A 23,758-nucleotide genomic window follows, 5' to 3' on the forward strand; every position below is an offset into this window, starting at 1 on the left:
GTTCTACACCTTTGTTTCATCTCTCACCCTCTACTCTTTCCTGACCCCCACCTCATTCAGGATTCGTACCCCGGTGGAGGGAAGATCAGTGACAGGGTAAGGATGTATGGTTTGCACATTAGTTGTATACTTAATGGCTTGTATATAAGCTATATCTAAATGGCCTTGAATAAAAAGCACTCCCTCAAAGCCACCATATCAAAATGTCACATGCCCATATTATTTTTGATGAATAAATTTTCAGAAAATTAGTATGTAATTTATTTGAGTTAAATTTTAAAAGGAAAAAGAAACTACGTTAATAAAACAATGGACTTTGAGCTCTTAGGAAAAATATGTGAAAGGCAGTCTGGAATCAGGATCAATTCTATTAGAATTTAAAATCTGGGAGGGCAGAATCTGTGTCTCATTTGTCCTTTTGCTCTGTACTTAGCAAATGCTTAATTAATATTTGCTAAACTGAGAGAGGCCAGTAAGGGGCTCCTGGGTGGCTTGGCGGGGGGGGGGTGGGGGGGGGGAAGGGACCAACTCTTGATTTCAGCTCAGGTCATGTTCTCATGGTTCGTGAGTTCAAGCCCTGCCTCAGGCTCTGCAGCATTAGCGTAGAGCCTGCTTGGGATTCCCCCTCTCTCTGCCCCTCCCCTACTTGGGCTCTTTCTTTCTCTCTCTCCCCCCCCCCCCCACAAAAAAGAGGCCAGTAATATAAAATAAATCATTAGGATGAGTATAGAATTAAGTTTAAAAATCATTATTTTATTCTTACTCAGCGTTAAATCTAAATTAAGGATGCAGTTCTGGGTATTACACTAAAACTACCACCACCACCACCACCATGAAAAACAAGCAAGAAAAGACAAAGGAAGCTAGAAGAGGTGAGGGGCTGAAAAAGAAAATCATCACAGGGATCAAGTAGCCTGAACAGGAAAGAGATTCTTTGGCTTGTAAACACGAAAACAATGGAGATAAGCTACCGATAGATAAACTAAGCTACCGATAGATAAACACATGTAGGATGCATGTAGATAGGAATTATGTTCACCAAATCCTGGTGTACAGGAACTAAGGAGATAGTCTCAAAGTGTTAGAGGGTTAGTCTGAAGCCAAATGGAGGGAATTATTTCTTTACCAAATAACCCGGGCCAGCTTCGTGGATGTCCATGCTATGCATTTATACAGTGTTCTATGCTTAGAAGGGCCAGTGTTTGCTTCAATGCTGTGTTGGTGAGGTCTTGAAAAAAAAGTTTTTTTAAGATTTTATTTTTAAAAAATCTCTACACCTAACATGGGGCTCGAATTTACAACCCTAAGATCAAGAGTCACGTGCTCCACGCACTGAGGCAGCCAGGTGCCCTGAAATTCTTAACAGCTTAGGAACAAGGCACCCCACATTTTCATTTTGTGTGGGGCCCTGTGAATTATGAAGATGGTTTTGCAATAGTACAGAGAAGTTATTCATCCTAAGAATTGTAGTTAACAGTATCAACAGGGTAAAATGAATTCGGATAAATTCATGAATTAATGTAGGACCCTGTTACCCTGTTTTTCAAAAGCTAAAGATATTTTGGGTTTTATTTGAAGATGATGTAGTAAGGGCAACTACCAATAGAGGGCCTAATAGAAAATGAAATTTCCTTTCTCATTATTATCTACCTGAAACCCAAAGTGAGACATGTCACTGCTATAAATTTGAGTGAACAATGAATTGAAGTAGAAATATTGATCAATTATTCTTCAAGGGAAGAAAAACTTGAAATACTGATTAATAAACAGAATTTTAGATGAAATTTAACACTTTCCTCCATCTTTCTCAGCATTTAAAATAAGTTTATTTCATGGCTTTGTATGACCCTTCTCTCCCCAGTCTTCCCAGCCACTTCCTTGTCCTAATCACTTGAAAAATCTTATCCCTTCCCCGGTTGGAAACTAGAATTTATGACTGGAAGGTATTTTATTTTACTTTTTTATTTTTTTTTCATGTTTATTTATTTTTGAGGGAGAGAGACAGAGCACGAGCACAGGATGGGCAGGGAGAGGGAGACACAGAATTCAAAGCAGGCTCCAGGCTCTGAGCTGTCATCACAGAGCCCTACATGGGGCTCGAACTCATGAACCACAAGATCATGAACTGTGAGATCATGACCTGAACTAAAGCTGGATGCTTAACCTACTGAGCCACCCAGGTGCCCCATGACTGGAAAGTATTTTAAAGAGGAAAAAGGATCCATAAGTATGAGACCTGGATGTGGAAGACTGCCCTAGGACAGAGCCATTTCAACTCTGTGCATGTTAAATAAAGCTATTTAGAATCTGGAATTTCTTGAAATTTAGTCTTGGAAAGTTAAAGAATATATTAAAAAGTTACTCAGATATATTTGCTGAGTGTAATATATATGCCTCATGTAATGAATCTGATAGGAAAACATAAACTTTCCCTCAAAAGGGCCACTGGATTTTAAAATTACAGTAGTCTTACCAATTTGGAAAGCTTCAAATTTGGCAAACAGAAACTTTGGGGTAAAATGCAACAGACTCTCCAGTTAAAATCTGGGGACTTAATGAAATTGTCTCCTCATATACATTATTATTTAAGGAACTAGCCTATCTCTAAAAATGTCAAGTCTGACTTTCCCTAGTGAAGACAGAGTCCTGTAGAGAAATACCTGACTTTCTTATTTGGGACATCCAGTTCAAGTTTCCAATTATCTTAAAGCACAAGTTCTCATAGCATGGTCCCTAAGCCACCAGCATCACTGGAAACTTGCTGAAAATGCAAATTCTCAGGCCTGTCTAACACCTCCTAAAACATACACTCTAGGGGTGGGGTCTGGCAATTTGTATTCTAACAAGAACTCTAGCGATTCTGATCATCCCTAAAGTTTGAGACTACTGCCTTGAGGCAAGTAAACATGAGCCTGTTTACACTTCCTAAAAATGAGGGTCTTTTGTGATTTCAATTTCCAAGCAAGCAGTCAGATACAAGAACACTAAAGTTCATAGACTGGCCTTGTGAACCATAAACAAACACTGAGTAGCATTCACTCTGAAGATGATAAAAACAGAAAAAACAAAACAAAAAATATCTAAAGACATGCATTAGAAAGTAATCAGGAACATTTAAAAACTTCATAGTAAGATGCTTTTCAGTTATTCCGTACTAGTATTTTAAACACAGATATTTTGAATATTAATATATAAGTAGGTTTCCATTAATAGAGGCCAGTTGGTGATGATTTTTATCTTGCATAAGTGTTTCTAGTGCCGAAGAGTGTCAGCTGATTTTTAACACAAATATAATGTACTGCTTTAAAATCAGGACTTAAAAACATATTATAATAAAGAAACCGATTGGAAACAACAAAACATGCATTAGGTAACCAGCAACTGCACTGAAATAGATATAGCACTCACATATTCCATTATGTAAATGAATTCAAAGATATTTCATGACTGATCAGCTAGAAGGGACATAATGATTTATAATTCAAATAACTGAGCACTGAAATCAAATTGAACTAATATATATTTCTAAATATGGAAACCTGAAATAATTGTTAAAAAATATAAATCAATGTACCCAAGTTGAAATCATTTGCATCCCTTGGTTTAAATGCTATAGCTTTTAAGTTTTATCTAATAAGTTTTCTGAAAATATGATTTTTTATTAACTTCGAGAAGTGTTCAAAAGCAATAAACATCTTATGAAACAAAAGGTTATAATTTTAGAATTAAAGAATATATAAGAGATATAAGGTGATAGGAAAAGCATCTTACTTAAATACTGGATAGAAATAAATTAGGCATTATGCACATTATACCAAAAAGAATACAAATCAAATTAATTTTATATTAGATTTCAATTCCAACCTAAAAAACAGGGTAAATCTAAACAATAGATACGTGCTGTAAAATAACACAGGCTTCTTTTCAGATAACGTGCTCTCGAAGTAATTCATTGTGAAAAGGCCAGAGTTTGCAAGACTAGGAAGTACTTATAAACCACTTCATATGTTAGAAATAAAGAGTATTTCAGCATTATTATTAAAAAAAAAATACAGGTTGAGTTTTTTTTTTTTAATAAGAAAAAATACATATCTTAAAAAGCCAAAATGACCACTGGAATTGGGTTGTACATCACTTTCCCGTAAAAAGGAAAAACAGCCTGGACAGGTGTAATTTATCATTTTTCTGATTTAATATCAAAGAAATATATTAAAATAATAAAAAGAATCCTGAAATCCTCAAAATTTGTAGTGATAAATAGCCCTCCCTGTCTTTATTGCATTATACCTACTAACAGAAATATTGCATGGTGGATTTTGCCAGACAAGGACGATTATTTTCCAATAAAAAGTTGCATATTAAATTCCAGCACAAAAGTGGGTGTCTAATACTTTGGAAATCTTTTATGGTTTCCCAAGGAACACAATTTTAAACTTAACTAATACAAACATATTCCTGCAGTGAGCCTACATTAAAGATTTCTACCCAATGCCACTGATTTTCAGAATGCTGTCCTCATATTTAAATTTCAGCTAATCTTGGTGGTTAACTAAACCAACACTTATTTTTCACAAGTCCTGTATGTTTGATAGCTAACATACAAAAGACAATCTACACGCTTCTCTCTCATTGGTAGAAACAGGACAATAGTATCAACTATAATCTAATGAGAAAGGATGATTCTAGTTAGATTTAAGAAATCTGCTAAAGATAGAAACCCAAACATTTAATGCATAATGGGAAATCTTATTTTGGAGTAAATAAGATGTTGATTTGTTGGCGGCAATAATCCAAGAAGTGGTAAAAACACTTATGTAATTTTCTTCCTATTCCTCCTTTGTGCCTCTTAACTAATCAAAATAATATTCTTTTCAATTGAAGAATACTGAAGCTATAGTATTTACTCTCAGGAATTCAATTTTTATAAGGTAATATTTTTAGAACATTTCGACCTTCTTAAAATTAGTTACATGCTTTCTTTTAAAATAAGAACTCCCTGAAAATTATGAAAAATCACAGACTAAGACACATGCGGTTGTATACTTTCTTATGTATCCACTTATTAACCTGGATGGGTATAAACATAACTTTAACTAGTTAGGAATCTATATATCCATATAAATTCAATTGTGACTGAATAAATACTTGATAGTAGGTAGCTAATACAAATCTTTCAAAAACACACATTTAAATATAAGGCTAAATGAAAGGTTTTTTTATTAAAAAACAAACAAACAAACCTGCAACATTATAAGCAAGGAAAACACCTGGCCAATAGAATGTACCTGTTGGGGTGTTTCTATACATTACTAGATATACAGTAAAAAGGATATCCAACAGAAAGATCATTTAGGAACTGAAGAGTCCTTGAAATCACAGGCTCACATCTTCCCCAGTATTTAAGATTTGTAACGCTAAATATGAAAACAAAGTTTTTAGTTGTAAGTAAGGTATTTGGTTGTACAGGGAGAACATGAAAATACACATATATGTATGTTAAGTTACATGACCTAAACCCGAAATATCTCACAAAGTTGAAAAACAGGTTTAAATACCACTAGAACATTTTCTATTCTACTTTTTTTAATGGCATAATCAAAATTATATCCTATCAATATACAATGAACACTGCTCCCCAAATGGTACATAATTCCATACAGTTAGTTTTGTACATTGAAAAAACTGTCTAAGTGTTTCACAGAAGAAGTATCAAGTTTGTATGTAAAACAAGCATATTAGGGAATGACAGCAGGAGTTACAAAGGAAGTCAAATAGAGGCTCACAGTTACTGCCAAGAAATGAACCATCAAACTTGTGGCTCCAAAGCTCACTTCTTATGATCATGATTGTTTGTGTAGCTTTGTTCTCTTCAAGCAACACAGTGCTGTCTATCTGTTACACAGATGTAGTGGGTTGCCAACTGGAGGCATACAAGTTGAGACTAAATGTACAAAATTCTGTCTATGACTAGAAACTCGTTAATTCTGCTAACAAATTATAAGGATGATTTAAGGGAATTTCCCATGAGTAGGTTTTTGATAGCCATTAAGTTCCTGCTGGAATCAATGAATGCCCTGTCTTAAGGCAATCAAACTCCTCCCAATGATTCCAGTTTGCAATAATCTCTTCAGATGCTCTTTGAAATTGGGTATTTTCTTTCTAATTAAAAGCAAAAATGCTGCCCAATTGTCTTGAAGAGTCAAAGTCTATAAACATCTTAAAACCACGTTTTCATGGGGCATACTGCAGTGGTATGGATTCCTTGACAAATAAGAATGTCTTTAGGGTGGTGAATTTTAAATATGTGAAATTAAGTTTCAATTAAGAACAATGCTACCATTCTAAGAATTAACACATAATTTTTAAGTCTTTTATTAAAGATTAATACTTATTAAGAGATTTAAACACAGCAAAAGTATCCATTACATTCAAAGCAACCACAACAAAAGAAAAATCCAAGAACTCACATTTTCGTCATGAATGTTTCTAGAACATGGTTGTCATCTGTTATTCCTAAAACTTCTGACATACGGGCATATACCTGGATGAAAACATTTCATTGTTAAAAGCTTTATCATTAACATAGATTTTCAAAAGACTATTCAAACTGAACAAATGGAAGATTTAAAGCATTGCTGCATCCACAGTGAAGTAGGGTGTCGGTAGGGAGAGCAAATGAAGGATTTAGAGAAAAAATTATACTTTAAAAATTTACTCTCTTTTTCTTCCAGGAAGTACCTCTCTCATTTTGAAATACATACCCACCCACACACACCCACACTCACAGACTCATTTTATTCCCAGCACACCACATAATTTTCTTTCTCAAACTGGTAAACCAACCCTTTCTCAAAGGTGGGCGTTATGTATACAAAGGGCTGAAAAGTGGAGTGTCTCAATAAACAAAACATTTAAAAAATTTCCATCTATGCCAGGTATCAGCAAACCATCAAACAATTCAGGATTATGTCAGGCAGTTATAAAAATAAGGATTTCAAAAATAAGAGGAAGTTAAAGAATTTATAAACATTCTCCTCAAAAATCTTTCAATTAAGCTCCCCCCAATATAGAGATAGGTCTTACTTTCCATGCTGAAACGGAAATCCCAGGCTCAGAGATTCTCTGTTGAATACATCAGGGCCTGGGGAATCTATTAAGCTCCCAATTAGGGAGTGTTGGTGGCAGAGTTTGGGGTGCAACATTTCAGTCCCAACCTAAGCCACATTGAGCTTATAAACATATCCCACTTCAAGTGGGAAAATGCCACCAGCAGCCAATGGAATATTCCCTAATAGCCTGGCAAAGCTGAGAGGTGGGTTGACACCTCCATACTCCCTGATGCTCTGGTGTGATTCCAGGTTATCCCTGCCAGACACCAGCTGTATGGGATTTCTCTTCTGTGATTTGATCCCCTGTGATTGTGTTCTCTCACTTTCTCCCGCTCCGCCTATTTCTTATGGTATGGCATGGCAACTTAGCTTTCACTCCCTATGCCTTTTGCTTTTCACATGTGAACACCAGCTTCATACACTACCACAGGTCATGAAGGTGAATTACAGGGTTATACAAGGGAGGAAGGCTGTTCACTGCAGAGATCTCGTATCTGGATTTTAAACACCATTCAAAGCAGAAGCTTGTGTTCTGGGCTTTCATCCTAAGTCCTATAACCGGAAGCTGCTCAGGCCAGTGGGAGAGAGAGGAAAAGGTGGGGGGCAAGTGGAGAGGGCAAGAGAAGGAAAGAAGGGTAGAGGGGAAAAGGTGGGGGAGAGAAAAAGGAAAACTGAGATTCACATTCCTGTTGCCCCTTCTGCTAATTTCTGAGCCCTACAGAAAAGCATTTCAATTACTGTATCTATGATTTTGCTCATGAGAGGAGGCCTTCATCTCTTAGAGGATTGAAGCTATCACTGTGTTTGTAAGATGTTTAGGGGGAAGAGGGAGCTAGGGAGAAAAACTCCCAGGGAAGTTAGTCACCACCAGTCCTCAAAGATCAGAAATGTTTACGCACAGAGAAGGCTCAAAGGAAGAATGGTATGTAGAAAGGGAAGTTTCCCTTAGCATGATCCTAACCCTCTCTTATGGATGGAAGTAAATTGGGTCCCTTAGAAAACCTGTATTGACATGATTAATGGCACACAAGGCCCTTCACAACTTGGCCCCAACATACCTCATCTTCTACTATTTCCCTCCATCTGAAGCCACAACGAAATACTGATGGATCACCGAGGCTTCTCACGCAATTTCAGATTTCTAGGAGTTCGTGTACTTTCATTTTGCCTGAATTAGCTTTCTTTTTCCTCTCCCCTTGATTCCCATTCAAAAGTCATCTCCTCTGCATTCTTCTCTGCTGTCCCAGGGAGATCACTCTCCTTTATGCTCCCACAGTGTCTGGTCCATTCCTCTCTCGTGGTGTTTTTCACACCTGTAATTGTTCGGGTGTCCATTTCCCCCACTACATTGTATTGTATTTTTGTAAAATCAAGGTTTTACATTTTCAAGACTTTATAAGTGCTATGTTTTTTATGGCATAGCTCAAAATTAATCTAATTTTGATTTTATCCATGCAACATTGAATAATAAAAACATAATAACTAAAATGTGATTTTAAACCTTTAAGACTGTTTAAAAATCTTTTTTTTTTTTTTTTTTTTTTCCAATTGGTCCTTCTTACAGGGAAGTTTTCTGTGGTGTCCCTGGCATTCAAGGAAGGGGGAAGCTGGGCAGGCAGGTCTGTTGTGTTCTGCTGTCAAAACAGCTTCTCCGAGTATCAGATTTGACCCAATAAGATACTAGAAAAAACAGTCAACATTGACACATGGCAGTGCTTTAATCCACAATTATCCTTGTAACTTGCACCATTCCTTTTATCATCCATTAGCTTTGATTCCCATTATCCCATCTAGAACTGTGTCAACGCTTCTGTCCCTAGGGATTTCTCTCCACTCCTAGGATCTGACAGTCAAGCTTGAGTACTAAACAGGATCATTACCTCTTAAATCCACTTATCTGATCTACTGAATAGTAAATTGAAAAGCTCATTAAGAGCAACAATCTGATTTGTTTTCACGTGTGACAGGGTCATTTAAAATCAATGTATGATTACTGCATTTCTTTTAAAAGACTGTCTCACATTTTCCAAGGCACCTTACCATTCAGAGAGCATGCAGATAATATGAAAATGTCTTTAAACATTTGAATTCAATTATACCACAGACATATACAATTTGGGAGTGGGAAACAGTCTGTCCAGTGAGGAAACATCTTTGAGAATGTTTATCACAAAGCACAAATCAATGAAGGCTTTCTACAGAAAACATTCTAACACAATATTTAGGGATTTTCAACATTTTCTACAACTTCTATTACTTCGCCAAAAAAATTTTCATTCACAGCAAGAAGAACCTACGTCACAATACTCATTTTAAGGAAGGATACTGAAGCTGGCATAGGAGTGCAGGAAGGGAAAAAGTCCTCCCTTGAAGTTCACAGATTCCCAATTTTTTTAAAATTTCAGGATCAATTAAGGTAATTAGATCATAATGAAAAATAAGCAGAAATCTAAGAAACAAGAGATGAAGCCCATGCGTGTTGTCCATCCTTCTCTGAGGGTTACAATGAAGTTGAAAATGGCTATGCTTTTGGTTATGCTGGTTTCACATACCCAGACATGCACACATTATAACCTTGTTTTTGCCTGGCCACCTGTGCCTTCCTTCTGCTCCTTCTTTTTTTAATATGCCTGTATTTCTCTATTAGACGATAAGCTCCCTGAGGACAGAAATGATGTTCTTTTATCTCCCATGCTTAATGTTTGACAAAGGTTTGTTAAATGAATAAAAAGAGCATAATGATAGGGGCGCCTGGGTGGTGCAGTCGGTTAAGCGTCCGACTTCGGCCAGGTCACGATCTCGCGGTCCGTGAGTTCGAGCCCCGCGTCAGGCTCTGGGCTGATGGCTCGGAGCCTGGAGCCTGCTTCGGATTCTGTGTCTCCCTCTCTCTCTCTGCCCCTCCCCCGTTCATGCTCTGTCTCTCTCTGTCCCAAAAATAAATAAAAACGTTGAATAAAAATAATTAAAAAAAAGAGCATAATGATAAAGTGCACATATTGGTGGACTCCATTTCATTCACATTTTTTTTTTAACAAAAGCAAAACAACCCATAAGAGGCATGGCTTTTGCACAGAACTTTTTCTCTTTAAAAATAATATACCCCAAATTCCACTCACCAGAAGTAACCCTGATTAAATATCGTTATTTAAAAAGGCGTGGTGTTAATGCTTAAATAATGTTTCTGGAAGAAGCTCTCCCTGCAGTGAGAAGAGCTCTCCTCCTGTGATACTGTGGGCAACCACCATTGCCAGCCTGTTAGTGGCACTTCTCAGATGACACAATAGAATATGATCTTGGTGTAGTATTAATTTTCCGTGTGCATATGTGTTTCCTCCACTATTTCAAGCACGTGCTGCCTGAGGGCAGAGAAGATACTTCTTTCTTCTACCATCTCCAGAAGTAATTAGGATACTGCCTTGGCAAACTTAGCAATGTAGAAAAAATATGGGCTTTGGTCCCAAACATATCTGGATTTGAATTCTGGATTTGCCACTAACTAGGTGTAACTTAAAGTCTCTGGATCTTGATTTTCTATCTGTAAAACAGGAATAATAATAATAATAATAATAATAATAATAATAATAATAAAACCTACTTTATGGCTTTTGGGAAGATTAAAGATGATCCCTAATACAGAGCTTGGTATTTAGTAGTTACTCATCAAATGCTGCTTCTCTTTCTACCCCTTCTTATGGACCTTTTCTCATAGTAGGTGCTAAAAACTGTCAGCTAATATCTGTTCAAGAAAAGGCTCGTTACATAAAAAACAACAGGAAAGTAAGAAGGTGTTTATCTTGAAGATTTTCACACTGCACAGATAAAGCAAACAAAACCTTAAATTTATATCAATGTTGAAATCTTTATATTCAATTAACACACTCTCATCATGGTCAGAAATGGCATTCATTAAAGGCATAAAGCTTCAAAATTTCATGCTACAAAACGGATTTTTTCCCCTACTTCCACATAGTTGTTATCTTACAAGCCAGAAAAATTACCTATTTTAACCACTCATCCATCTCTCTAGCTCTTGAAATACAGGAGGTTGTTAGAAATGTAAGGAATTATCACTATTATGGATTTGAGAAGACATGCTCCTAAAAAACTGTTTTGATATGTTTGTTTTCTCATCTCTGTTTATTTTACTATGAAGGTTCTTTTCAACTTCAGAAAAGAGCATTTAGGTATGTACACAATGCTTCGACAATCCATACATTCTCTAACTCCTCAACTAACCAAATGACAAATATTGCCTGTGCACATGCAGGTAGCTTAAGTGATCTTATATCTGGCTTTTTAAAAGGGAAGCCAGACAAGATAAGAAAACCAGACAAGGAATAAGCATACAAATAACAGTAAGATTTTGAGTTGTAAATTTAATTTAATAAAGAATAAAAGCATGGGCTGTGATAATTTTTTAAATTGCTTTCTTTTTCCAATCCTAATTCTTAGTCTTGGGTATGTGCAGTGTTGTCTCTTAACATTCTGGTTATAACTTTGAAGAAACTAATTATGTCAATCCTTAAATTTGAAGTAGATTACAGAACTGGGAAACCCAGAATATTAGTTCCTAAAGGTTGTATGGATATATAATGACAGTCACAGAAATTCAATAACAGCCCTCTATGAAATGTACTCAAAAGCACCACATGAAACAAATTAAAAAGAACAATGAATCTCTCATTCTGCGCAAATAAGAAAATAAGAGAAAACACTGGTTCTATAGGTTTTCATAACAGTTGTTATAATGAATTAAGATTTTGGATAATGAATCTTCAGAAAATTACAGTAAGTTAATACCCCTAGGCCTTCCATAAATGTTTAAGATGTTATAACTTCTCAAAGAGCTTTTGTAAGCAGGCTCAATGCAGAAAATTAGCAGTGCTGTGGAAATCAACAATAAAGTATTCTGCCATCAGATAATATACTTCCCTGAACCAATTTATTCCCCCCAAATTCATTTACTAATACAAAATTGATACCATGAAATTTTTAAAAACCCTGATAATTGTTGTAAATTCTAAAGTATTGTTTCAATGTGCTGAAATGATTCATCAAGATTTTTAACCAGTTGTAATTTAGTAAAACAAAATCTGTCACCAGAAAGTATCCAATATAGTGAAAACATTAACACCCCTTAGGAAAAGAGTTCTGGAACTTAATGTGAACTCACTTATTGTGCATGAGAAACCAATTTTCGTATTTTTGTCTTAGTCTTCAAGTGTCCCTGACATCAATGTAGTACTTTCTACAAAACAGACCCGTTGGAGTGCAAGGTGGGAGAAGGAGGAGAAGGCGAGGTGTGAGAGGGAATAGAGGATTTAATGACTTGGATCTAAACCGTTTGGAACTAAAGATACTGAGGTCTTTCATGAATGCTTAAGGCAGGAAAAAAAAAAAAACCAACCATGATCATCACAATTAACATGACACATGGAGAGATTTAATGGTACAAATATCATTGCTTCATGTTAAACATACAAACTTAGTGCTACTGAATAGATCCACGCTAATCTCGGTGGACTAATTTTTCCCTCATATCATTTAAAATTGCACCCCAAAATAAGGACCAAAATTAGGTGAAAAAAATCTTTTGCCAGAATTTAATTTTAAAATCATAACTTATGTTGGAAACCAAGTGGTAAAAGGTTAGAATTCTGCTTGCCTCATTCAGTGGAATACAGAATGGCAACTGATAAAAGCTGGCTATGGAAGTACAAAATAAATATGAAATGTTAAGTGTTTATTTCAATTAGAATATCTGAACCCACCATCTGTGGTGGCCATCTTGCTAAGGGGACACGTACCTAACAAATCTCTTAAGAGGCATTCCCAATCTGCTTGAATAAGCTATTGTATAAGAAAACTTGGAGCGACCACTTTGGCCTCACATTTCCTTCGCTCCACATCCTGTGGCACAAAGCATGAACTCAGCAGGCTGGGGTGCTGGGCTGCCTGCTGCCTTGTGATAATCCCCTCTCCCAGTAGGGGCCTCCACTGATGCATGGCTAAGAACATGCTTCCTCTTTTGCTTGCACCCCAGTGGGGTATCCATTCCTAACTTGGGCCCAAATCCAGACTGCTAAGGAAGGGCTCCAGATGCTGCCAGAGATATTTTTGGATTGGTTTCTAAACAATCATTTATTTGAAAGAGGAGTACAGGTACAGTGTGAAGACCAGCAATACTGGTTAATTTTGGAGAGATTCTCTCCCTCCCCCTCCCCGACCAGATCTAAGGTCTAACTACCACCTGTTCAACAGAAGCTGGCTGTTTGCCTCACTTTCCTTCAGGGAGCCACTGACTAAGGATCTCCACCAGCATGAACCTAATGTCTCCCGACAGGCCTTCACTAGCCAAGAGGGACCCGGGTCGAGTGCACCAGTTATTGGTCACAGGATACACAGCCCATAGAAAGACTCCTGTGGTGCAACCAGCTGAAAGCCAACTAGAGAAGATGGGGAGTGTACATTTGTCCTGACACAGCTTTGCTCCTGCTGGCTGCCAACTCACTCCATGTCTGCGGCCAAGCTTCTGTTAGACTAGTCTTCTGTGGCTAAAACCATGGTAAAGCACGGGGTAAATATATTATCTTCCCAAGCTCATACAATAAGAAGCTAACCATGGCTAGGACACAAGGTTACTAGAAGGCAGCTTGATTGATTCTGGTGGAAGGTTTTGAGACCATGTATTTCAGGCATTTTGTTTATAATTCTGTGCAATAGCAAATTTGTACCATGATTAGACCTTGGAGCAAAGAAGTTGATGCTGGATGTAGTTCTGTGCAAGGGTGATGGTGGAAGTGGGGAACTGGGAAATAAAAGATTTTTTTTTACCATAATCCCCTATATCTCTCACAGATGTCCACCAGAAACATATTCTGGTGTAAGGGATACATGTACTATAGATACCGTTCAGTAACAGATGCTATTCAAGGGAGCCCTAAGAAAACTTTCTCCTTTCAGGTATGAATGATTGGTTAGAACTGGCCACTTCAGAAATGTTGTAATCAAGAAACCTAGGCTGCTTCCACACTGTGCAATCACACTAAACTGAGTCTTTGCAGTTGATCCTGCTTACTGGCTGACTACTGAACATTTGGTTATAGACCATGCATACTATAGGGTTACATAGTGCATAAACAGGGAGCCAAGAAGGCACCTCTACACTTATCACTGTGAGCATGTACCTGTTTTAGGAATAAGAGCCTGAGGCTGTGGTGAGACAAGCATAAAGACTGGTGATCCACCACAACAACCAGCAACTCAACTCACCTTCACTAATTTCCAAGCCTTCTCTGGAACTCGGGACACATCACTCCTCAGGCGTACAACCTAAAAAGCACAGAGTTTAGGGACCTGGCACCTGACGTTAGGGATTAGGGAAGAGCAGGAGGCCCTCCCGACTTCAGATAGAGAGAGAAAATGTGGTTCAGGATCTTTGTGGCTGTCACTGAAAATATTCCTGGGACTTTGATTTTATCCTGGAAGCCTTGAGCAAAGACAATGGTGAAGTGCTGTTCAGAGTCTGGATGTGGTTATATGGATTACACCATGGGTTTGCTTCCATGGAATAATTCAAAAAACCAATTATTAAAGGATAGCCCTAGAAAAGAACAAATTATAAATAATACTTGACAGAACTATTTTCAAGAATCTCTTAGTAGTGTTGTTTCTCATGAGGCACTCTCATTATGCAAGTGTGGCAACTGGGGCTAATGATTTAAGTAGGCCAAGTCACCTTTTCATGGGTAAAAGTATATTTTTAAGAAATGGAACTCATTTCTATGGTCATTCAAAGGGTAAGTAAATCATACAGTCTTCTACCACTTAATCTAGTTCTTGCACACACTCTCCCCCAAATCCTCTAAAAACACAACTTACTATAGTTATAGTAGGTATTAAGTAAGACTTTACCAGGTCCTCATCTCCACTTCTAACATCTTTATTTTCATTCACACGTGTTACCTATTCATATTTCATTTCTGCCTCCACACTGCCTCTCTGAAACCTGTCCCACTTTCTGCATCCAAAACAACTTCTGTACCTTCCTCCTAAGAGATACTCAACTCTCTGGGAAGAGTGACCTGACATAAAGAGTAGAGGAATAATGGCCCATGGAATGAAAAAGGGGGTGTCATATGTGTATTTTTATTGCTCTGTCAAATCAGCTTTTTTCACTTTTATCATATTCTCAAATTTTACTCAAAAATGTTCCTACAATCTTTTTTGCCTTTCAATTTCTGTCCCTCATACTAGCCTCGTTAGTGAAAACTTGAACCTACCCCAAATGCAAGCAATCAGAGTTCACCTTCTGATGGCCTGTTAATGCCTTCAAACTCTAATTTCTGGTTTCTCTGGGCAGGGAATGCCTGGGGCAATAGGATAAGTCCTGCTCCCATTTTAGTTTTCCTATTGAACACTTCTCCATGTTGACCATCAGCTAAAACATATGCAACACCTCAACCGGTGAACCATGACAATTGGCAGTTGCCCAGGAAGTATATCTTTTTCTCAGTAAGACGACAGAAAATGGGCAAGTTAACTGTGTACGTATTTTCAGTGACGTCACCTTGGAGGAAACACAGAATATTTGTGCAGTGTAATACACACAGGGTTCTGGGTGAGGTTCTGCTACTTGCTAGCCTAGCACAGTACCTGGGAGATAACAGGTATTCAATAAATATTTTCATTTAATGAATCAACCCAATAATCCTAGTTAAATTATTTAGCCTCTCAGAGTCTCAGCTTCTTCAGCTGTAAAGTGGAAAAAATAATAACACAACGAATAATATCATGAATTAAGAGGCAGTCTAGTGAAATGATTAGGACCTAGTCTGAAGCCCAAGGTTAGCCATTGGGCTGGCCATTAACTAGGTGATTTTGATCAAATTCCTTACCCTCCAAATTTCCATTTTCTCAAATATAAAATGAGGATGATAGTAGGTCTAATTTATGAAAATTTTTAGAGGATTTGGGTAGTTAATTCATGCAAAGTACTTCGAACAGTCCTGGCACAGAATAAAATTCCCATGAGTGTTAACTGTTATTATTATTGTCATATCATGCTATATGATATATATAGCACTGCCAGCACAATGTCAGAAACACTTGGAAAGTTTTTTAGCATATAGTAAGCACCAAATAAACACTAGCTATTAGCCCTTAGAACCAGTGGTCAGTAGGGGTCCCTGGGTGGCTCATAAGTGTCCAACTTTGGCTTGAGTCATGATCTTCCTGCTCTGCTTGTGGGTTTGAGCCCCGTTTTGGGCTCTGTGCTGACAGCTCAGAGCCTGGAGCCTGCTTCGGATTCTGTGTCTCCCTCTCACTGCCAGTCCCCTGCTCAAGCTTTCTCTCTCTCTCTCTCTCTCTCTCTCTCTCTCTCTCTCTCTCTCTCTCAAATAAACATTGAAAAAATTTTTAAAAAGAACAGGTGGTCAGTAAATGCTCACTATTATTAAATAATATATAGACAAATATTAGTCTGACATTAAGACTATGAGGCATGCAACAAGAGGACAGTCCCTTTTCTTTGTGCTTTATCTGGAATAGATGCTGCAAAGTAGATACACGTTCCAAGTTGGTATGTGTGTAGCCTTAGTAATGGTTACAGAGTGATCAGAGGGGAGAGAGCCCTAATGGAAGGCAGCTTAACTCCTACACTTCTATCTTCTATCTTCTGGGAGGAGGAACAGGAAAAGCAGAGGGAAAGGAGACAGGAGGAAAACAGAATGCTCTGTGGCAACAGAGTTCACCTCAGTTCTGGATTTCAAATCCCTCATCTTCCTTTTCTGAGTCATCCCAAGTTCTTGTTTCCTATTTCTGGGCTAAATTCTCAACTCACTGGATAAGTAGAGATGATTTACACCCCTGGGGCCAATAAATTATCAGAGTTTTCCCAATTCAGATCAGTGAGTCCATCCAATTCTCCAAGTTTTGCTTGATAAATTGATGCACAGAGAGAAAAGGTTCCAGAACACCATCGTTAGAGTTTTAAATTATCAAGAGTCTTTGTGTGGCAGGCTCAGTAAGAACTGAAAGGGGCTGCTTTCATATATGAATATAATATTGGTCTCTGACACTAGACTATGGGGTGAATTGCTTCTTATATAATAGGATGGATTATATCAAGTATCTAGGATCTAGAACTTGCTTAGTTCTCTTGTGACTGATGGCTATCCAGTACCAAAGGTCTAATCTGTGGTTGCAGACATGAGTTTTTTCCCTTGGGAAATAAAACAGCAAAGATGGGGATGGAATTTGTGATGTTTATTTTGTCAATCATCATTACACTTAAAACTGATCATGCTTGATGCATGCCTCTAGACACATACATAGGCAGTGTGATACAGTGGAAAGCAAACTTGGGTTTAGAGTAGGATGATTTGGTCAAAGCTAGGGTATCTCACTGAACAAGTTTTTAACCTTCCTGAAATCTCTTTCATATTCTGTAAAATGAAGATAATTATACCTACTAAATAGGACATTGCTGAGAAGACTAGATGAGAAAATGGAATGAATAACTCCACAAAGTGGTTAAGCACAGAAGTAGAAACTCAACACAGGTTAGAGAAAGGTTGAAGATAAAACATATTCTCAAATAGTATTTCCTAGGCATTTCTCATTCTACATTACCTAAAAATACAGAATTTGTAACCTATAGCATGGACAATGTTTTAATACCCAGTGCCTAGAACTTCAGCAATTTTAAGAATGGTAGGGTTGGAAAGTATTAAGGCAGCTACACCTGCTGGGGAGTGTGGTATTACAGCCCATGTCTCACACATGCAAATGGTCAGAAAAAAAAGTACAGTTGAGAACTCAGACCATCAAGCAAGAAAAGATTTCTAATGACTCAGGAAAGCGGGCCAAAAGGGAGTGTGGAAGGAAGTGGTCGGGAACACTTAGAGACAGGAAAGGACAATAAGTGGTTGAAGGCTGAAAAGAAAGGGTTAAAATAAAAGTTGAGAATTGCAATTCTCAGCAAATGTAAAGACACTAGTGTACTAAGGTGTTCTGCACATTTCAGCATTGTCTATCATTTTGCAATTTTCCTCATCAAATGGTGTGGGAGAGATTGTCCACAGAAACGCATTTCCAATTTTCTAACGGAAGTTGATCAGAAAATGTAATTCACACTGAAGAAAGTTGTTTCAAAGCCAACTTTGCTTAAACACATCTATTCAGTAAAGCAAAGGATAGTGGCGCTGGGGAGCCATGCAGGCCTAGGGGAAAACAAAATCTCAATAAGTATGCCAAATGTGTTTTATATTTCAAGATTCCTTCAACAGAGACATTATGGGGAGATAAAAATTAGGAAAACACTGAACTTAACTAATTCAAAATGTTGAGAAAATATTTTGCATTTATGTTTTATAACCAAGTGCTTTTCCCACATTTGTCCCAAGGCAGCAGATGAAGCACTATATTCACCATTGCTAATACTAGCAATTGGAACATGCTCTTTGGCAAGGCAGAAATAAGATAATTGTTCAACATAGGCTGGCTTTTCAGAAATACTGGAAGCATTGCCTGTAATTATAGACATCTGTCACTGCTAGCCACTCAGTACTAACCCTGACATCAATATACAACCATAGCACTAAACTGCCTGCAGGCATAGCAATGGAGACCAGATACGCTAGGCAGGCAATCATCTGCTTCATCCACACTATCTGTCAAAGGTTCCCAACCACAAATAGCTCTTACATTTTGTATCCTTAGGATAATATGTTGATTTATTTTAGATTCTCTAATATTTACAGTCTGGGCCATCTACTAAAATAAAGAAACAAAACTTATGGCTAATGGAGGCAGTTACTGTTCACAGTCATCATAAAAGGTCATAGCTCAACCCTCAAATGTTAAAAATTGATGGCAGCTTTAACCATGTGCTATCATACAGATGTTTCCTTTTGTAGAGGCAATTATTTTCAATAGCAATTCAAAATGGTAAATACAATCTTTCATCAGCAAGTATGTTGCCACCCCAGTCTAATGGAAACGCTCATATTTTAAAGCTTTTTTTGAAAAAGTAAAGATAGGTTCAATGTTGGGTATTGAAGAATACGGATTGCCAGTCTGGGTTTAGCTGTACTTATAGTACCGTATCTGCCCACAGTTTTTACATATACAAATGATGTGATATCTGAAAAGCAGGAAATGATACTGCAGGATAAAACACTTGGTTAATGAATGAGTCAACTGACATACAATCTTGCTAGGTGTTAAGCTTACTGAAATATACATGTGTGTGTACATTCATATTTTTAAAAGCCCAAAGACACACTGTAGTTTTACATGCTACTCTCTTTTTTTCTATTAAGCAGCCAGAGAAGCAAGCTGAAAATTTTAGACATTTAGACTAATTAGGAATAAGCACTCACAATTATCATAATGTGTTCCTAAAAACACAGATATTTCTTGGTCTGATCACAACAGCCTATGCTGAAGAAAAACTATTAATTACTGACAGACAGTTAGCTTACAAGTGAGCTGCATCTTAAAAACCTCTTTTAAAATACAATTGCTAAATGCCTTACAGTGCTGTAATGTGAGACAGGTTCAAATCTTATTACTTCACTGAAATTAAAACCTAAGTTTTAATACTGTTCAAGTCGAACAATGATTCCACACTTTATTGCTTTTGAAATCCCTTGATGATCATAGGAAAAAATGCCCCCGAGAAAAAAAGACTGTTTTCGATAAACAGAAAATACAGTTTGCACTCTTAGCCTCTTTGTCATCACAAAAAAAGGATTTAATGCCAATTCTTTAAAAAAAGACTTTTTTTCCACAAAATGTGCACCTTGTGTGCCATTTGTAAAATCAGTTCACTTTCTTTTATTTATTACTGCAGCGCGGCAAGGCAATAAAGAAGCTACCGATAGCTAATAAATTACATGCCTTTTAAAACAATTCTCTTGCTACAGAAACATGTAACTACAAAGGTTTACATTTACATGGTACACCACATGAAATGTCTATATTTGTGTCCTATTAACCATTTTGGCAAATTGCGGACTTTTACCAAATAGCTGGTAGAGAAAAAGGCAAAGTGATTCACGTATGCCGACACGATATAAAATAAAAAGCCTTTCTAGTAAACTACTCTTACACTACCTGCACTTCCGAAAAATCTTCCAAAATTTACTGAAACACATGCTTTGATAAATCATTTTATGCATCAAAAAAGTATTCAAAGGTGTTCTAATCAGGGTTAATTTAAACTTTACTCAGTGAACAGTGAGACCTAAAGTACTTTTTTCCCCCTGATTTATTTTCCTAGTATCATGCAGTCTTTTAAAAATCATAGCTCCTAGCAGTTACTTAGAATAAATTATAAAAAGCAAGATCATTGTTAGGATAAATTATAAAAAGCAAGATCATAGGATGGAAGGCAAAAATGCCCCAAATCTATTCCTTGACATATTTTGTATTTTTAAGACACAAAACTTGGTTATTTATTTATTTAATAAATGTTCATATCAAAGATGTCTTGCTTAGTTATAACCTTTCTTTTAAAACAGTATTATCTTCACATATCCACAAGCACTAACTAAAAGCCTTACTTTATCAAAGTAAGCTGTTTATTTGGTCTTTCTGTCTTATCTATGAACAAATGAATCCTGAAATATCTGTACTCCAATTCTAGGATTAAATTGTTAAATTAATCAGGGTATTTGCTTAATGCTCTCATCCTCCACTCTCATGATGAACATGTATTTATGAGGTAGTGTACTGTCTTTTATTATTAATTTCCTCCATTTCCTGTAATAGCTATCATAGCTGTGGCTTTTTTTTGGTTTCATACCTACAAATTTCAACTTTGTTCAATTATGCATGATGAACAATGCTTCAATTTCCAAAGCACAAACAACTTTGTTCCTTTTCATATTTACTTTGAGATAATAGTCTACTGTACAAATGAATAAAAATTCTGTATTCTGTAGCACTCCATTCAGATCTACTTCCCCCACCTTGCTTTGGAAATTAGCTTGATTATGATGATAAACAATCAGGAATATGTGGGAGGTATACTGTTTTTGAAGAGTTCAATGAAATAATTTTTTTTCACCTTCACAGATTTTTTTTAAAGGGGAATTATTACCATCGTGATGATATTCTGCAAACCATGTATCTATACATGCAGAGAATCCTAGTATATTTCCCAATTTATCTTTCGCTCCTTTTTCATAGTAAATACTCCTGTTTTGAAATCATGACCTTTCTCCATACTGTAGCTGATTTAAAATGGTAAAATTCTCAATTAGCAACCAAGAAAAATAGGTGACAAAACAACTACTTTCTCTATGGCCCTCATCTTCTTCCCTTATCTCATTAACAGAATTTATTTTAAATATTTAATTACTTGGATTATCTTCTTTTTGGCCAAGAGAAGGCTCATTCATTGTATTGTCTCTCTTGGATCATTAAGAACGTGCATTCAAAGGACAGGTATCATGAACCCCATTTTTTTACATGGGGAAAATCAAATAGCGTCAGGAGACAGCTCAAGATTACACAGTAAAATGACCTCTTATTCACAGGCCTCACTATTTGACAACACTGCTTCCTTGCTATTGGGAAAAATATGTATTCACAGACATTTATTCTGGTAAATCCAAATTCAACTTTCTATCGAGTGCTATTTCAATGTATGTAAGATAATCCTGACTTACCTCTGGCACCGATATGACAGAGTAGAACTAGTGGGTAGTTCTTGGTGCCGACAGAGAGGGGAAGGGAATTCATTTGTTTTACTATCACCTTCTTAGAAGCATGCAGCGTTTACTTTGACATCAACCTCCTTGATTTGGCAAACAATCTGAAGTGTATTGATATTTACATTTCTTGGTGTTGTTTTGCAATCTTGAGTGGGAAAGTGGGAAACATAAAGCTGGACTTTTCTGGCATCTCTTTGCACCAATATGTAACGAGTTGTATTTTACTTACCTGTTTATGTCATACACAGAACTGAATGATGCTAAAAGAAGCCCTGAGTATTGCCCAGAAATCCTTCCAGGACTTGTCCAAGATGATATTAGGTGACTTCCTTTATGTTCCCACTGTTCTTGGGCATATCAGTCATGGGCCTCATCATACCGAATAATGATTGCCTCTCAGCTTTGTCTGTGTCCTCCGCCAGCCTGTGAGGGCAGGGCTATCTGTCCCTAGTCATATTGTGTTCTGATGTTTAGCACGTAGTAGGCAATTACACATACACTTGACCCTCCAACAACAAGGGTTTGAACTGCACAGGTCCACTTACAAGCGGATTTTTTACAGTATGGTACTATAAATATATTTTCTCTAATTACGATTTTCTTAAGAATATTTTCTTTTCTCTAGATTTACTTACAATACATATAAAATTCAAAATATGTGTAAATCTACTGTTTATGTTACTGGTAAGGCTTATGGTCAAAAGTAGGTTATTAGCAGTAAAATTATGGGGGACTTAAAAGTTAAACTTGAGTTTTTGACAGTGTAAAGGGGTTGGCACCCTTAATACCCCTGTTGTTCAAGGGTTAACTGTATTTGTAATTCCAGTGTGTTTTTTTCCAACACCAAGCAGTTCTCCAATTCTCAGTGGGAACTGATTGGATGTCTCCAAAATTTAACTCCATTCTGACACTATCTACCTTCAAATAGTATCAGATCTCACAGGTTAAGGACTCAGTCCCACAAAACTGCCCCTAACTCAGACACCAACTGAAAGTCCAGATTGTCATCTGTGCTTCTGACTGGGTAGCTACAGATTGAAGGTTCTAATGACCCCCTCTTCGGGTTTGATTAATTTGCTAGAGTAGCCCATAGAACTCACAGAAACATTTTACTTGCTTATTGGTTTATTATAAAAGGATGTAACTCAGGAACAACCAGATGGAAGAGATGCTTGGGGCAAGGTACGTGGGAAGGGGTGCGGAGTTTCCATGTTCTCTGAGCCACTATCCTCAAATCTCTATGTTCACCAACTCAGCTTTCTGAACCACATCCCTTTGGCTTTTTACGGAGGCTTCGTTACCTAGGCATGGCTGATTAAGTCACTGGCCCTTGGTGACTGAACTCAAACTCCACCCTTTCTCCTTTTCCCAGAGTCCTGGGAGTGGGACTGAAAGTACCAACGCTCTAATCACATGGTTGAGTCCCCCTGGCAAGCAGCCCCCATCCTTAGATGCTTTTCTAAAGTCACCTCTTTAACATAAACTCACATGTTGGTAAAAGGGGTTTGTTAAGAATATCAAGACACCTTTACTGGCTCTTATCACTTAGGAAATTCCAACGGTTTGAGGAGCTCTGTGCCTGAAAAGGGGACAAAGACCAAACATATATTTCTTATTATAAATCACAATACCACAGTAATTATAAGTATTTGATTAATGAATGAAAGAATACAAGAGTGGCACTGATTCAGCCCCAAATAACATTGTTACAGCTACTAGAAAAATCCTTTTCTGATTTACAATCCTTAAAAACTGAACATTGTCTGGTTTCAGTCCACTATATCCTAAATAAAACACTGCTCTCATTAACAACATTTACTTCAGAAAAATAACTAGCATCAGAATAAAATTTCTCTGCTTTCGTTGCAATGAAATTTGACGATCTCACCTAATCTAATCCACAATCAATCAATAAGAAAATAGTTG

General features: G+C 37.0%; 1 protein-coding gene across 5 annotated transcripts in view; it reads right to left on the reverse strand.

Annotated features, from left to right (window-relative positions):
• RANBP17 (RAN binding protein 17) overlaps positions 1-23,758 on the reverse strand; it is a 333,056-nt gene that overhangs the window by 90,737 nt on the left and 218,561 nt on the right. For 3 of the 5 annotated variants that reach the window (XM_043596085.1, XM_043596083.1, XM_043596087.1), the window contains 3 exons: positions 14,382-14,441; positions 6,468-6,541; positions 5,334-5,414 (listed from right to left, as the gene is read on the reverse strand). In XM_043596085.1, coding sequence (XP_043452020.1) covers positions 5,334-5,414; positions 6,468-6,541; positions 14,382-14,441 — 215 coding nt within the window. The remainder of the gene's footprint in view (positions 1-5,333; positions 5,415-6,467; positions 6,542-14,381; positions 14,442-23,758) is intronic. The other 2 variants (XM_043596086.1, XM_043596084.1) reach the window with 1 other exon arrangement.

The sequence above is a fragment of the Prionailurus bengalensis genome, chromosome A1 (genome assembly GCF_016509475.1).
Source record: "Prionailurus bengalensis isolate Pbe53 chromosome A1, Fcat_Pben_1.1_paternal_pri, whole genome shotgun sequence".
Lineage (NCBI taxonomy): Eukaryota > Metazoa > Chordata > Mammalia > Carnivora > Felidae > Prionailurus > Prionailurus bengalensis.